Source organism: Salmo salar, unplaced genomic scaffold, assembly GCF_965601325.2.
Source record: "Salmo salar unplaced genomic scaffold, fSalSal1 ptg000257l, whole genome shotgun sequence".
NCBI classification, from domain to species: Eukaryota; Metazoa; Chordata; class Actinopteri; order Salmoniformes; family Salmonidae; genus Salmo; species Salmo salar.
The window spans coordinates 106,608-124,576 of record NW_027675339.1 but is presented as its reverse complement, the minus strand read 5'-3'; the positions used below and the strand labels follow the sequence as shown (position 1 = coordinate 124,576).

The following is a 17,969-nucleotide window of genomic DNA, read 5'->3' as shown; positions in this document are numbered from 1 at the left end:
AGTGCGGAGAGCCTCCGTGACACAGAGAAGAGCAGTCTCAGTTGAATGCCCAGTCTTGAAACCTGACTGATTAGGATCAAGAAGGTCATTCTGAGAGAGATAGCAAGAGAGCTGGCCAAGCACGGCGCGTTCAAGAGTTTTGGAGAGAAAGGAAAAAAGGGATACTGGCCTGTAGTTGTTGACATCGGAGGGATCGAGTGTAGGTTTTTTCAGAAGGGGTGCAACTCTCGCTCTCTTGAAGACGGAAGGGACGTAGCCAGCGGTCAAGGATGCGTTGATGAGCGAGGTGAGGTAGGGGAGAAGGTCTCCGGAAATGGTCTGGAGAAGAGAGGAGGGGATAGGGTCAAGTGGGCAGGTTGTTGGGCGGCCGGCCGTCACAAGACGCGAGATTTCATCTGGAGAGAGAGGGGAGAAAGAGGTCAAAGCACAGGGTAGGGCAGTGTGAGCAGGACCAGCAGTGTCGTTTGACTTAGCAAACGAGGATCGGATGTCGTCAACCTTCTTTTCAAAATGGTTGACGAAGTCATCCGCAGAGAGGGAGGAGGGGGGGGGAGGGGGAGGAGGATTCAGGAGGGAGGAGAAGGTAGCAAAGAGCTTCCTAGGGTTAGAGGCAGATGCTTGGAGTTTAGAGTGGTAGAAAGTGGCTTTAGCAGCAGAGACAGAAGAGGAAAATGTAGAGAGGAGGGAGTGAAAGGATGCCAGGTCCGCAGGGAGGCGAGTTTTCCTCCATTTCCGCTCGGCTGCCCGGAGCCCTGTTCTGTGAGCTCGCAGTGAGTCGTCGAGCCACGGAGCAGGAGGGGAGGACCGAGCCGGCCTGGAGGATAGGGGACAGAGGAAATCAAAGGATGCAGAGAGGGAGGAGAGGAGGGTTGAGGAGGCAGAATCAGGAGATAGGTTGGAGAAGGTTTGAGCAGAGGGAAGAGATGATAGGATGGAAGAGGAGAGAGTAGCGGGAGAGAGAGAGCGAAGGTTGGGACGGCGCAATACCATCCGAGTAGGGGGAGAGTGAGAAGTGTTGGATGAGAGCGAGAGGGAAAAGGATACAAGGTAGTGGTCGGAGACTTGGAGGGGAGTTGCAATGAGATTAGTGGAAGAACAGCATCTAGTAAAGATGAGGTCAAGCGTATTGCCTGCCTTGTGAGTAGGGGGGGAAGGTGAGAGGGTGAGGTCGAAAGAGGAGAGGAGTGGAAAGAAGGAGGCAGAGAGGAATGAGTCGAAGGTAGACGTGGGGAGGTTAAAGTCACCCAGAACTGTGAGAGGTGAGCCATCCTCAGGAAAGGAACTTATCAAGGCGTCAAGCTCATTGATGAACTCTCCAAGGGAACCTGGAGGGCGATAAATGATAAGGATGTTAAGCTTGAAAGGGCTGGTAACTGTGACAGCATGGAATTCAAATGAGGAGATAGACAGATGGGTCAGGGGAGAAAGAGAGAATGTCCACTTGGGAGAGATGAGGATTCCAGTGCCACCACCCCGCTGGCTCGATGCTCTAGGGGTATGCGAGAACACGTAGTCAGACGAGGAGAGAGCAGTAGGAGTAGCAGTGTTATCTGTGGTGATCCATGTTTCCGTCAGCGCCAGGAAGTCTAGGGACTGGAGGGTAGCATAGGCTGAGATGAACTCAGCCTTGTTGGCCGCAGACCGGCAGTTCCAGAGGCTGCCGGAGACCTGGAACTCCACGTGGGTCGTGCGCGCTGGGACCACCAGGTTAGAGCGGCAGCGGCCACGCGGTGTGGAGCGTTTGTATGGCCTGTGCAGAGGAGAGAGAACAGGGATAGGCAGACACATAGTAGACAAGCTACAGAAGAGGCTACGCTAATGCAAATGAGATTGGAGTGACAAGTGGACTACACGTCTCGAATGTTCAGGAAGTTAAGCTTACGTTGCAAAAATGTTATTGACTAAAATGATACAGTACTGCTGGCTGGTGGAGTAGGCTAGCTAGCAGTGGCTGCGTTGTTGACTTTGAACGTGTAGCTGGCTAGGTAACCTCGGTAGTTTCAGTACTACACCTTGTCATGATACAAAGCAACTTTGTAGCTAGCTAGCTAACATAACACTAATCAAGACGTTCCTTGTAGTGTATTTAGTTTCAACAATGCTGCTCGTCGGTAATAGTTGGCTAGGTTAGGAAAAATGGCGTCGCGGGGGACGGAAATAGCTGGCTAGCTAACCTCGATGGCTGGCTAGCTAACAATTATCAATTAACAATTATCAAGCTATGACAAAGACAACTAGGTAGCTAGCTAGGTAACACTGCACTAGTCAAATCGTTCCGTTGTGAAGTATTAGTAACTACAGCGCTGCTAGTCGGTAACGGATGGCTATCTGGCAGTGGGTTAATGATGACTAGGTGTGTTGAGTAAGTCTGGCGCCGCGTCGCGGCTGGCTAGCACACCTCCATAATACTCAAACTCAAACTACACAATTATCTTAGATACAGAGACAGCACAGACAACTATGTAGCTGGCTAACTAACACTAACACCACACTAATCAAGTCGTTGCGTTGTAATGTAATAGTTTCTGCGGTGCTGCTAGTCGGTAGAAGTTGGCCAGCTAACAGTGATGACTAGCTAGTTAGCAGCTAGCAGTATTGACTACGTTAGGAGGACGAAGATAGCTAGCCTCGATAATTACTCAGTTACTCTAAACTACACAATTATCTTTGATACAAAGACGGCTATGTAGCTAGCTAAGAAGAATTGCTCAGATCAAACAAATCAAGCCGTTGTAATGTAGCGAAGTGGAATATTACCTGTGGAGCGAAGCGTGGTGCGACTGCTCGCTCCAAACCGGAAGTTGATGAATAGTTTGTTTTACTTTGAAGTTTACGTTTTGACCAATAAGGTCGCTTGTTAAGTTGTGGCCAATGGGAGTTGACCTGGTTAACGGGAGGGAAAAAGACGTTGATGAAAGGATGGACGTTTTACCTCAGGACGGTTGGTGAAGAAAAATTATAAAAGAAGACGACAGAACTACAACAAAACCCATAGCTACTAAGACATGAAGGGAAATACATGTTTTATTTAATAAAAGAGTTGTTATAATTTTGTTAAAACTTAGTAAAGACTGAAGCTACCGTCTCGTCGTGGAGGTATTAGCCAGCCTAGAGGTTAGCCTAGCATCGTGTGACACCGGGAGATAATTGCTTGGGAAGCTTAACGAGTTCGTGTTGCCATGGGGATATCGGTTACTAAGGAGTACTGTCTGCATGGGTAGCTGTGCTGCCTTGGACTTGGTGAGGAAACCTGCATGGAACTGCCATACTTCGCTGAGGGAATATCTACCAAGTCGTGAGTAACCACAATGTGAGGTGCTTAATTTGGACACGGGTTGTGCACGACTCATTGGGGTTTATTATTATTATTTTTTTCTTTTGATGTTGTGTCTGAACATGTATTTGTGTTTGAAAATGTTTTAATACACATATGGAACATTATGTATGTTGCCTTGGTGGAGTCATTGATTGTTTAAATTTAATGCATGGGATGGTTTATCCTGATTCAATAACAGAAACCTATAATCATTTCATCTGAAGTTAATACCCTATTGTCATAACCCTAGATAGTTTACAATAGGAATTCTTATTGGAGATGTCCTTCTCACCTAACATCCCATGCTGCTGAGATACTCTACATATGTTAATGTTGTGAGAGTCATATTCAAGCCTGGTGAGAGGGTTACATTTGTTTAACTCCATGTGTTACTCTGTGTTGTTATATGTGTCGAACTGCTTTGCTTTATCTTGGCCAGGTCGCAATTGTAAATGAGAACTTGTTCTCAACTTGCCTACCTGGTTAAATAAAGGTGAAATAAATAAATAAATTGGTAATGATGAGAGGTTAGCATGTTTTGTTGTAGCCTCTGTTATTGGTAATGATGAGAGGTTAGCATGTTTTGTTGTAGCCTCTGTTATTGGTAATGGTGAGAGGTTAGCATGTTTTGTTGTAGCCTCTGTTATTGGTAATGGTGAGAGGTTAGCATGTTTTGTTGTAGCCTCTGTTATTGGTAATGATGAGAGGTTAGCATGTTTTGTTGTATCCTCAGTTATTGGTAATGGTGAGAGGTTAGCATGTTTTGTTGTAGTCTCTGTTATTGGTAATGGTGAGAGGTTAGCATGTTTTGTTGTAGCCTCTGTTATTGGTAATGGTGAGAGGTTAGCATGTTTTGTTGTAACCTCTGTTATTGGTAATGGTGGGAGGTTAGCATGTTTTGTTGTAGCCTCTGTAATTGGTAATGGTGAGAGGTTAGCATGTTTTGTTGTAGTCTCTGTTATTGGTAATGGTGAGAGGTTAGCATGTTTTGTTGTAGCCTCTGTTATTGGTAATGGTGAGAGGTTAGCATGTTTTGTTGTAACCTCTGTTATTGGTAATGGTGGGAGGTTAGCATGTTTTGTTGTAGCCTCTGTAATTGGTAATGGTGAGAGGTTAGCATGTTTTGTTGTAGCCTCTGTAACTCTCTCACTCATTATTATTCATGATCTTTCTCAATCATGGTAGTCACAGGCTTGATGTAGTCATTGCAGTCAAAGAATATGGGACCAAATAATAAACTTTTGACTAATTTAATACACTATGAGTGAATTGGTCAGAAAACATATGACTTTTTTAAATAGGGGGACTAGATGCATGAAGTGCTTTCATTTTTCTAAATGGTGAAACAGATATGTATGAAAATATCCTCAAATAAAAGGTGACATTATATACTGTCACCTCATATGAAACATTTGATCTGAAATCCAAAATGTTGGAGTTTAGAGCCACATTTAAAATGTTATCTTCACTGTCGAAATAGATATGTTGTGGACTGTATACTCAATACAATCTAAATCTGATACCTCACTGTCTGTCTTTTGACTGATACTGCTTTTAAACTGGTCTGGTCAGTCTAGTCAAATATTTGTACTATACATGTTTCTATCTGCAGGCAAAACTTTGATAATTTGTAATTTATAATATGATACTTTAATTTACGAATAGATATGGAAGGTTTCAGGACACTGATATATCTAAATATGTTGAAAAAATATACTGCTACTATTTTCACCACCAAAGAATAGCAGTGTGATTTTAATATGATTTGACTCTTTGCAGGCTGTCAGGCTGTCTAGTCACAGAGGAAGCCTGTGATTCTCTGGCCTCAGTTTTCAGTTCAAACCCCTCACACCTGAGAGATCTGGACCTAAGTAACAATGACCTGAAGGATTCAGGAGTGAAGCTGCTCTCTGCTGGACTGGGGAATCCCCACTGTAAACTGGAGACTCTGAGGTCAGTATTATCAGATATGAAAGTACTTTATGCATGTAGTTCTCCCATTTGAAAAAGTCGTAATTATTCGGACATATTACTTATAGTGTATTAAAGTAGTCATAAGTTTAGCATGTTGTCCCATATTCCATGCCTGCTGTCACGTTTCTCTAAGACAGAACCCAGAAGCAGACCAGGACAAGGTGAGTAAAATGAAGGTGAGTATTTATTGGTAGTCTTGATGTGTAATTTGAGTGATCCAGGAGACGGAGCGGCAGCGGAGGTGAGTTGATGAGAGTAGATGGGTGGATTCAATGACGTCACTGTATCCACCGACGGCCAGGCAAGGGAGTTGAATGTTCCGGGAGGATGACTGTAGACAGAGTAAACGGGGGGGGGAGTAACCAGTAACAAGAACAAAACAACAAGACTAGCTCAGGAAACATGAGGCTGTTCGTTGCTAACGATCCAGCAGGGAATAGATGTCAGCTCAGGGCTTATGAAGAGGTGATGATCAGGACCAGGTGTGCAGAAGGTTGATGAGATGCAGGTGTAGGGTAATCACTAGATCTCCCGCCTAACTTCGTCGCCTGGCAACCAGATAGGTTTCTGAACGCACCCTTAGACTCCAAACAGAAAACAGTCAGCTCAGGCAGAAACAGACTCAGGAAGCGGGATTCCTGACACCTGCAGTGAGGCTTGTGATTCTACTAACAAAGATCAAACCCCCTCTGTTATTGGTAATGGTGAGAGGTTAGCATGTTTTGTTGTAGTCTCTGTTATTGGTAATGGTGAGAGGTTAGCATGTTTTGTTGTAGCCTCTGTTATTGGTAATGGTGAGAGATTAGCATGTTTTGTTGTAGCCTCTGTTATTGGTAATGGTGAGAGGTTAGCATGTTTTGTTGTATCCTCTGTTATTGGTAATGGTGAGAGGTTAGCATGTTTTGTTGTAGCCTCTGTTATTGGTAATGGTGAGAGGTTAGAATGTTTTGTTGTAGTCTCTGTTATTGGTAATGATGAGAGGTTAGCATGTTTTGTTGTAGCCTCTGTTATTGGTAATGGTGAGAGGTTAGCATGTTTTGTTGTAGCCTCTGTTATTGGTAATGGTGAGAGGTTAGCATATTTTGTTGTAGCCTCTGTTATTGGTAATGGTGAGAGGTTAGCATGTTTTGTTGTAGCCTCTGTTATTGGTAATGGTGAGAGGTTAGAATGTTTTGTTGTAGTCTCTGTTATTGGTAATGGTGAGAGGTTAGCATGTTTTGTTGTAGCCTCTGTAACTTTCTCACTCATTATTATTGATGATTCATTCATGATTTGTATTAATCATGTTATCATCAGGATTAATTTAGTGTTTAGAAACATGTTATCTACTCACTTAGACAGAAAATTATCCAGTCATCATCCACCATTTTATTATTGGGCAAAACACAACCAAAACAAACTGGAAATGCAACCAACTAGTTTACAACCAAACACTAATCTTTTGACTACTTTAATACACTATAAATGAATTGGTCAAAATACTTATGACTTCTTCAAATAGGGGGACTAGATACATAAAGTGCTTTCATTTTTAAACGTGAAACAGATATGTATGAAAATATCCTCAAATAAAAGGTGACATTTTATACTGTCACCTCAAATGAAACATTTGATCTCAAATCCAAAATGTTGGAGTATAGAGCCACATTTAAAATGTTATCTTCACTGTCAAAATAGATATGGTGTGGACTGTATACTCAATACAATCTAAATCTGATAACTCACTGTCTGTCTTTTGACTGATACTGCTTTTAAACTGGTCTGGTCAGTCTACTCAAATATTTGTACTATACATGTTTCTATCTGCAGGCAAAACGTTGATAATTTGTAATTTATAATATGATACATTAATTTATGAGTAGATATGGAAGGTTTCAGGACACTGATATATCTGAATATGTTGAAGAAATATACTGCCGCTATTTTCACCACCAAAGCATAGCAGTGTGATTTTAATATGATTTGACTCTTTGCAGGCTGTCAGGCTGTGGAGTCACAGAGGAAGGCTGTGCTTCTCTGGTCTCAGCTCTGAGGTCAAACCCCTCACACCTGAGAGAGCTGGACCTGAGTAACAATGACCTGAAGGATTCAGGAGTGAAGCTGCTCTCTGCTGGACTGGGGAAACCCCACTGTAAACTGGAGACTCTGAGGTCAGTATTCCTGTAGTTGGTCAACAAGTGATAACTGTTCACCAGATCCACATGTGTTTACCAGACACACATAGTCCACACCATATGTGTTTGGACAGTGAAGCTTAAAGTTTTAAATTTGGTGCTATGCTCCAGCATGTATCTTCTCACTTAGACAGAAAACATCCACCATTTTAATATTGTGCAAAACATAACCCAAAACACAACCAAAACAAACTGCAAATGCAACACACGACTTTGAGTCACAAGCTTGATGTAGTTGTTGCATTAAAGGAATATGGGACCAAATACTAAACGTTTGACTATTTTAATACACTATGAGTGATTTGGTCAGAATACTTATGACTTCTTCAAATGGGGGGACTAGATACATAAAGTGCTTTTATTTGTCTAAATGGTGAAACAGATATGAATTAAAATATCCTCAAATAAAAGGTGACATTATATACTGTCACCTCATATGAAACATTTGATCTGAAATCCAAAATGTTAGAGTTTAGAACCACATTTAAATTGTTATCTTCACTGTCAAAATAGATATGGTGTGGACTGTATACTCAATACAATCTAAATCTGATACCTCACTGTCTGTCTTTTGACTGATACTGCTTTTAAACTGGTCTGGTCAGTCTACTCAAATATTTGTATTATACATGTTTCTATCTGCAGGCAAAACTTTGATAATTTGTCATTTCTAATAATGATACATTAATTTATGAATATATATGGCAGGTTTCAGGAGACTGATGTATCTGAATATGTTAATAAAAATATACTGCTTCTATTTTCACCACCAAAGCATAGCAGTGTGATTTTAATATGATTTGACTCTTTGCAGGCTGTCAGGCTGTGGAGTCACAGAGGAAGGCTGTGCTTCTCTGGTCTCAGCTCTGGAGTCAAACCCCTCACACCTGAGAGAGCTGGACCTGAGTAACAATGACCTGAAGGATTCAGGAGTGAAGCTGCTCTCTGCTGGACTGGAGAATCCCCACTGTAAACTGGAGACTCTGAGGTCAGTATTCCTGTAGTTGGTCAACAAGTGATAACTGTTCACCAGATCCACATGTGTTTACCAGACACACATAGTCCACACCATATGTGTTTGGACAGTGAAGCTTACAGTTTTAAATGTGGTGCTATGCTCCAGCATTTTGGATTTGAGATGTTTCATATTAGGTGACAGTACAGAATGTCACCTTTTATTTAAAGGTATTCATACATATACAGTCGTGGCCAAAAGTTTTGAGAATGACACAAATATTAATTTTCACAAGTCTACTGCTTCAGTGTCTTTAGATATTTTTGTCAGATGTTACTATGGAATACTGAAGTATAATTACAAGCATTTCATAAGTGTCAAAGGCTTTTATTGACAATTATATGAAGTTGAAGCAATGAGTCAATATTTGCAGTGTTGACCGTTCTTTTCCAAGACCTCTGCAATCCGCCCTGGCATGCTGTTAATTAACCTCTGGGCCACATCCTGACTGATGGCAGCCCATTCTTGCATAATCAATGCTTGGAGTTTGTCAGAATTTGTGGGTTTTTGTTTGTCCACCTGCCTCTTGAGGATTGACCACAAGTTCTCAATGGGATTAAGGTCTGGGGAGTTTCCTGGCCATGGACCCAAAATATCGATGTTTTGTTCCCAGAGCCACTTAGTTATCACTTTTGCCTTATGGCAAGGTGCTCCATCATGCTGGAAAAGGCATTGTTCGTCACCAAACTGTTCCTGACTGGTTGGGAGAAGTTGCTCTCGGAGGATGTGTTGGTACCATTCTTTATTCATGGCTGTGTTCTTAGGCAAAATTGTGAGTGAGCCCACTCCCTTGGCTGAGAAGCAACCTCACACATGAATGGTCTCAGGATGCTTTACTGTTGGCATGACACAGGACTGATGGTAGCGCTCACCTTGCCTTCTCCGGACAAGCTTTTTTCCGGATGCCCCAAACAATCGGAAAGGGGATTCATCAGAGAAAATGACTTTACCCCAGTCCTCAGCAATCCAATCCCTGTACCTTTTTCAGAATATCAGTCTGTCCCTGATGTTTTTCCTGGAGATAAGTGGCTTCTTTGCTGCCCTTCTTGACACCAGGCCATCCTCCGAAAAACTCACACCTGCCTGCTGCCATTCCTGAGCAAGCTCTGTACTGGTGGTGCCCCGATCCCGCAGCTGAATCAACTTTAGGAGACGGTCCTGGCGTTTGCTGGACTTTCTTGGGCGCCCTGAAGCCTTCTTCACAACAATTGAACCGCTCTCCTTGAAGTTCTTGATGATCCAATAAATGGTTGATTTAGGTGCAATCTTACTGGTAGCAATATCCTTGCCTGTGAAGCCCTTTTTGTGCAAAGCAATGATGACGACACGTGTTTCCTTGCAGGTAACCATGTTTGACAGAGGAAGAACAATGATTCCAAGCACCACCCTCCTTTTGAAGCTTCCAGTCTGTTATTCGAACTCAATCAGCATGACAGAGTGATCTCCAGCCTTGTCCTCGTCAACACTCACACCTGTGTTACCGAGAGAATCACTGACATGATGTCAGCTGGTCCTTTTGTGGCAATGTTTTTGGGGGATTCAGTTCATTTGCATGGCAAAGAGGAACTTGGCAATTATTTGCAATTGATCTGATCACTCTTCATAACATTCTCGAGTATACGCAAATTGCCATCATACAAACTGAGGCAGCAGACTTTGTGAAAATTAATATTTGTGTCATTCTCAAAACTTTTGGCCAAGACTGTATTTTTTACCGTTTTAGATATGAAAGCACTTTCGGCATCTAAACTCAGCAAAAAAAGAAACATCCCTTTTTCAGGACCCTGTCTTTCAAAGATAATTCGTAAAAATCAAAATAACTTCACAGATCTTTATTGAAAAGGGTTTAAGCACTGTTTCCCCATGCTTGTTCAATGAACCATAAACAATTAATGAACATGCACCTGTGGAACGGTCGTTAAGACACTAACAGCTTACAGACGGTAGGCAATGAAGGTCACAGTTATGAAAACTTAGGACACGAAAGAGGCCTTTCTACTGACTCTGAAAAACACCAAAAGAAAGAAAGGTCCCTGCTCATCTGCGTGAACATGCCTTAGCCATGCTGCAAGGAGGCACAAGGACTGCAGATGTGGCCAGGGCAATACATTGCAATGTCCGTACTATGAGACGCCTAAGACAGCGCTACAGGGAGACAGGACGGACAGCTGTTCGTCCTCACAGTGGCAGACCATGTGTAACAACACCTGCGCAGGATCGGTACATCTGAACATCACACCTGCGGGACAGGTACAGGATGGCAACAACTGCCCGAGTTACACCAGGAATGCACAATCCCCCCATCAGTGCTCAGACTGTCCTCAATAGGCTGAGAGAGGCTGGGCTGAGGGCTTGTAGGCCAGTTGTAAGGCAGGTCCTCACCAGACATCACCGGCAACAACGTCGCCTATGGGCACAAACCCACCGTTGCTGGACCAGACAGGACTGTCAAAAAGTGCTCTTCACTGACGAGTCGAGGTTTTGGCTCACCAGGGGTGAGGGTCGGATTCGCGTTTATCGTCGAAGGAATGAGCGTTACACCGAGGCCTGTACTCTGGAGCGGGATTGATTTGGAGGTGGAGGGTCCGTCATGGTCTGGGGCAGTGTGTCACAGCATCATCGGACTGAGCTTGATGTCATTGCAGGCAATCTCAATGCTGTGCGTTACAGGGAAGACATCCTCCTCTCTCATGTGGTACCCTTCCTGCAGGCTCATCCTGACATGACCCTCCAGCATGACAATGCCACCAGCCATACAGCATGTTCTGTGCGTGATTTCCTGCAAGACAGGAATGTCAGTGTTCTGCCATGGCCAGCGAAGAGCCCGAAATCTCAGTCCCATTGAGCACATCTGGGACCTGTTGGATCGGAGGGTGAGGGCTAGGGCCATTCCCCCCAGAAATGTCCAGGAACTTGCAGGTGCCTTGGTGGAAGAGTGGGGTAATCTCACATCAAGAACTGGCAAATCTGGTGCAGTCCATGAGGAAGAGATGCACTGCAGTTCTTGATGCAGCTGGTGGCTACACCAGATACTGACTGTTACTTTTGATTTTGACCCCCCCCCTTTGTTCAGGGACACATTATTCCATTTCTGTTAGTCACATGTCTGTGGAACTTGTTCAGTTTATGTCTCAGTTGTTGAATCTTGTTATGTTCATACAAATATTTACACATGTTAAGTTTTCTGAAAATAAACGCAAATGACAGTGAGAGGACGTTTCTTTTATTGCTGAGTTTAGTTCTCCCATTTGAAGAAGTCTTAATTATTTGGACAAATTTATTTAATCATAAGTTTAGTATTTAGTCCCATATTCCATGCCTGCAGTGATTACATCAAGCCTGTGATTCTACTAACTTGTTGAATTCATTTACAGTTTGTCTTGGTTGTGTTTTGGATGATGTTTTTCCTAATAGAAACTGAATGGTTAATAATGTCCTGTCATTTTGGAGTCACTTCACTTGTATTGTCAGTAAGAATAGAAGATGTTTCTGAACACTTCTACATTAATGTGGATGCTACCATGATTATGAATAATCATGAATGAATCGTTAATGATGATGAATGAGAAATTTACAGAGGCACAAAGATCAGTAATGAGGAATGAGCCTCTGTTATTGGTGATGGTGAGAGGTTAGCATGTTTTGTTGTAGTCTCTGTTATTGGTAATGGTGAGAGGTTAGCATGTTTTGTTGTAGTCTCTGTTATTGGTAATGGTGAGAGGTTAGCATGTTTTGTTGTATCCTCTGTTATTGGTAATGGTGAGAGGTTAGCATGTTTTGTTGTAGCCTCTGTTATTGGTAATGGTGAGAGGTTAGCATGTTTTGTTGTATCCTCTGTTATTGGTAATGGTGAGAGGTTAGCATGTTTTGTTGTAGCCTCTGTTATTGGTAATGGTGAGAGGTTAGCATGTTTTGTTGTATCCTCTGTTATTGGTAATGGTGAGAGGTTAGCATGTTTTTGTTGTAGTCTCTGTTATTGGTAATGGTGAGAGGTTAGCATGTTTTGTTGTAGTCTCTGTTATTGGTAATGGTGAGAGGTTAGCATGTTTTGTTGTAGCCTCTGTTATTGGTAATGGTGAGAGGTTAGCATGTTTTATTGTAGCTTCTGTAACTTTCTCACTATTATTCATGATTCATTCATGATTTTTCTTAATCATGGCATCATCAGGATGCTTTTAGTAGTGTTTAGAAACATGTTATCTACTCACTTATAAATAAAATGACTCCAGTCACCATCTGTAATGAACACGATGGGAGACAGAGAGCTGGTTTCAAGTGCAGGGCTCAGCAGGTGTTTATTGTAAAGGACCACAGGTCCAGGGGCAGGCAGAAGATCAAAAAGGGTCCAAAAATGCAACAGGCAGGGAAAAGGCCGTGGTCCGGGAGATCAGGCAATAGGTTGATAACAGGAAATCCAATAGGCTAAGGTACAGGCAGGGAATAGGTTGATAACAGGAAATCCAATGGGCTAAGGTACAGGCAGGGAATAGGTTGATAACAGGAAATCCAATGGGCTAAGGTACAGGCAGGCAATAGGTTGATAACAGGAAATCCAATGGGCTAAGGTACAGGCAGGGAATAGGTTGATAACAGGAAATCCAATGGGCTAAGGTACAGTCAGGGAATAGGTTGATAACAGGAAATCCAATGGGCTAAGGTACAGGCAGGGAATAGGTTGATAACAGGAAATCCAATGGGCTAAGGTACAGGCAGGGAATAGGTTGATAACAGGAAATCCAATGGGCTAAGGTACAGGCAGGGAATAGGTTGATAACAGGAAATCCAATGGGCTAAGGTACAGGCAGGGAATAGGTTGATAACAGGAAATCCAATGGGCTAAGGTACAGGCAGGGAATAGGTTGATAACAGGAAATCCAATGGGCTAAGGTACAGGCAGGGAATAGGTTGATAACAGGAAATCCAATGGGCTAAGGTACAGGCAGGGAATAGGCAAAAGGCGTCGTTAGGGAGGCAGGGAGGCAGGCAAAAACTATCATACACGGGAGGAGTAAATTAAAGGAAAGTCAGCGCTCCGAATAGCCGTGTGTCGCAAATCAAACATTACATCACAATGATGGGGGTGCAAAGAACTGAACTAAATAGAGTTTGATAATGACATACAGGTGTGTGAACAGGTGATCAGAATTCAGGTGACTGGGATCTGGAGAGTGAGCTGCGTTCAGGGGGATCTACGTGTTTGAGAGTGTGAGCTGGAAGCAGACGTTACACCATCCACCATTTTAATATTGGGCAAAACACAACCCAAAACACAACCAAAACAAACTGAAAAATCAATCAACGAGTTTGAGTCACAAGCTTGATGTAGTCGCTGCGTTCAAGGAATATCGGATCAAATACTCAACTTGTGACTACTTTAAGCCACTATGAGTGAATTGGTCAGAAAACATATGACTTCTTTAAATAGGGGGACTAGATACATAAAGTGCTTTCATTTTTCTAAATAGTGAAACAGATATGTATGAAAATATCCTCAAATAAAAGGTGACATTATATACTGTCACCTCATATGAAACATTTGATCTGAAATCCAAAATGTTAGAGTTTAGAACCACATTTAAATTGTTATCTTCACTGTCAAAATAGATATGGTGTGGACTGTATACTCAATACAATCTAAATCTGATACCTCACTGTCTGTCTTTTGACTGATACTGCTTTTAAACTGGTCTGGTCAGTCTACTCAAATATTTGTACTATACATGTTTCTATCTGCAGGTAACACATTGATAATTTGTAATTTATAATATGATACATTCATTTCTGAATAGATATGTAAGGTTTCAGGACACTGATATCTGAATATGTTGAAGAAATATACTGCCACTATTTTCACCACCAAAGAATAGCAGTGTGATTTTAATATGATTTGACTCTTTGCAGGCTGTCAGGCTGTCTAGTCACAGAGGAAGGCTGTGCTTCTCTGGTCTCAGCTCTGAGGTCAAACCCCTCACACCTGAGAGAGCTGGACCTGAGCTACAATCACCCAGGAGACTCAGGAGTCAGACAGCTCTCTGCTGGACTGGAGGATCCACACTGCAGACTGGAGAAACTCAAGTATGTAGAGGGTTTATGTCAATGTTCATATCAGACATGTTTGACTTTTCAGGCTAGTTAAGACAAACATTCTGACCACCACTTGGACAAAGTTGTGTGTGTGTGTGTGTGTGTGTGTGTGTGTGTTCAGGTGTGTCCCTCAATGACTGTCTGTTCTTCTGCTTACCGCTACAGTGTGGAACATGGTGGAGAGTTCAGAATGAAACCTGGGATTAGAAAATGTGAGTGTTGACTGCTGTGAAGAATATGACTAAGAATAAGTCTTAATTCAAGTTAAGTCAAAGACCACCATCATTACTGACTTGGTCATATTAAATATCAGCTGTAGTTCTACAGAAGCAGAAATCAGGGACACCAAAGTTTACAAAGAGTTGATTTGACAATGTGTGTGTGTGTGTGTGGCGAGTTTGTGTTACATAAGAAATGTGTGTGTGTGTGTAATTATTGGTAATAAGTGTGTATTATATTACCATACAGTATAACATATGATCATTCAACAAGTCTCAAGTTACCTTAACTTCTCCTTTTGATACCTAGAAACATCTACATTAAATGAATTAGTGAAAAGTGAGTTAACGTTCTAATGTGAATGATGATGATTTCTAATATTGTGTCTGGTTTCATCCATCAGATGTCTGTGATCTCACACTGGACCCAAACACAGTATTCAGATACAGCTTTCTGTCTGAGGAGAACAAAAAGGTGACACATATGGGAAAGTACCATCCGTATCCTGATCACCCAGAGAGATTTGAGCACTGTGGAGAGGTACTGTGTAGAGAGGGTCTGACTGGGCGCTGTTACTGGGAGGCAGAGTGGAATGGGGGAGAGGTTGATATAGGAGTGGCATATAAAGGAATCAGCAGGAGAGAAGGGGGTGAGGACTGTTGGCTTGGATTCAATGACAAGTCCTGGAGTGTGGTCTGCTCTGAAAACAGTTACAGAGCCAGGCACAATAAGAAGTCCACCTTCATAGACGTCCCCTCCTCCAGCTCCCACAGAGTAGGAGTGTATCTGGACTGGTCAGCCGGCACTCTGTCCTTCTATAGAGCCTCCTCTGACACACTGACCCACCTGATCACATTCACCTCCACATTCACTGAGCCCCTCTATCCAGGGTTTCATCTTTGGGGTTGTGGTGCCTCAGCGTCCCTGTGTCAGGTGGTCCCTGTGTCAAACACAACATGATGTTTCACTCTAATCATGGTCATGTTCAGTAAGACACACTGGAGCAACAATGTAGAATATCTCTCTAATCATGTTCAGTAAGACACACTGGAGCAGCAATGTAGAATATCTCTCTAGTCATGTTCAGTAAGACACACTGGAGCAACAATGTAGAATATCTCTCTAGTCATGTTCAATAAGACACACTGGAGCAACAATGTAGAATATCTCTCTAGTCATGTTCAGTAAGACACACTGGAGCAACAATGTAGAATATCTCTCTAGTCATGTTCAGTAAGACACACTGGAGCAACAATGTAGAATATCTCTCTAGTCATGTTCAATAAGACACACTGGAGTAACAATGTAGAATATCTCTCTAGTCATGAGATATAATATTATTATTATATCTAAATATTCATGACAATACACCACCTAAGTTAATAGTCATTAATATAATGAATCACCACACTGTGTTGTTAAAACTGGTTTCATTTACACATCATTGATATGGTTGTTATTTGGCTTCTTGGGCGACCCTGCTGATGTGAGTAACTACAGGTCCATTAGTACACTACCTGTAGTGTCGAAGGTTGTTGAAAAGTGTGTAGCAGAACAACTGATTTCCCACCTCAACAACAGCCCCTTCACATTACACTCCATGCAGTTTGGCTTCAGAGCGAAACACTCCACAGAAAAGGCCAACTGCTTTCTTCTGGAAAATGTGAAGTCCAAGATGGACAAAGGGGGCGTTGTTGGGGCTGTGTTTCTGGACCTAAGGAAGGCTTTCGATACTGTTAACCATGAGATTCTCATCACAAAATTGTCCAAGTTCTACTTTTCCCCCGATGCCTTGAGATGGATGAAATCATACCTTGAAGGCAGAACTCAGTGTGTCAGAGTGAGCAATGAGCTGTCGCCCACTCTTAGTTATGATATGGGCGTGCCCCAAGGGTCAATACTGGGGCCCCTCCTGTTCAGCTTGTACAATAATGATCTGCCTTCCGTCTGCACTGGGTCTGAAGTTCAAATGTATGCAGATGATACAGTGATATATGTGCATGCAAAGAGCAAACAACAAGCTGCACAAGAACTCACTACTGTAATGGTCCAGGTTACAAAGTGGCTCAGTGACTCGTGTTTGCATCTCAATGTGAAAAAAGCAGTTTGCATGTTCTTCACAAAGAGGGCAACAGATGCTACTGAGCCAGTTGTCTATGTGTCAGGGGAGAAGCTCCAGGTGGTATCTGATTTTAAGTACCTTGGAATCATACTTGATTCCAACCTCTCTTTTAAAAAGCATGTGAAAAAGGTAATTCAAATAACCAAATTCAACCTAGCTAATTTCCGATTTATACGAAATTGTTTGACCACAGAGGTAGCAAAACTGTATTTCAAATCGATGATACTCCCCCACTTAACATACTGCTTGACTAGTTGGACCCAAGCTTGCTATACAACATTACAACCTATTCAGTCTGTCTACAAACAGGCTCTCAAAGTGCTCGATAGGAAGCCCAATAGCCATCATCACTGTTACATCCTCAGAAAGCATGAGCTCCTGAGTTGGGAAGATCTTGTGCAATACACCGACGCATGTCTTGTATTCAAGATCCTAAATGGCCTGGCTCCCCCTCCACTCAGTATTTTTGTAAAACAGAAAACCCAAACATATGGCAGCAGATCCACAAGGTCTGCCATGAGAGGTGACTGTATAGTTCCCTTATTAAGGAAAAGCACCTTTAGTAAATCCGCTTTCTCTGTGAGAGCGTCCCATGTCTGGAATACACTGCCATCAGACACACATAACTGCACCACATATCACACTTTCACAAATTGCATGAAGACATGGCTAAAGGTCAATCAGACTTGTGAACATAATCACTAGCTGTGTATTGCCACTTTCCATGTTGTCTGTTGTCTGTAGCTTGAGAGGTGTGAAAACACTGTTTTTATGGATTTTGTCTTGTTGCTTTTTGTTCTATGTTGCTCTGTCTGTATGCTACATCTTGCTTGTCCTATGTTACTCTGCGTGTGCTCACTGTTCAATGATTGTCTATATTGTAATTGTTTTTAATAACCTGCCCAGGGACTGCGGTTGAAAATTAGCCGGCTGGCTAAAACCGTCACTTTTACTGAAACGTTGATTAATGTGCACTGTCCCTGTAAAAATAAAATAAACTCAAACTCAAACTCTTGGTGTTTGTAAATATTGTAGAATGTTTATTTGTCAAATTCTTGACACAAC

General features: G+C 42.4%; 1 protein-coding gene across 1 annotated transcript; it reads left to right on the top strand.

Moving 5' to 3' along the window:
- The first annotated feature begins 14,032 nt into the window (after positions 1–14,032).
- LOC123732234 (stonustoxin subunit beta-like) lies at positions 14,033–17,914 on the top strand. The gene is made up of 4 exons (XM_082971300.1): positions 14,033–14,040; positions 14,381–14,554; positions 14,729–14,775; positions 15,186–17,914. Exons 1-4 carry the CDS (start codon positions 14,033–14,035, stop codon positions 15,740–15,742), a joined length of 786 nt encoding a protein of 261 aa, XP_082827426.1. The 3' UTR covers positions 15,743–17,914.
- The last annotated feature ends 55 nt before the right edge of the window (positions 17,915–17,969 follow it).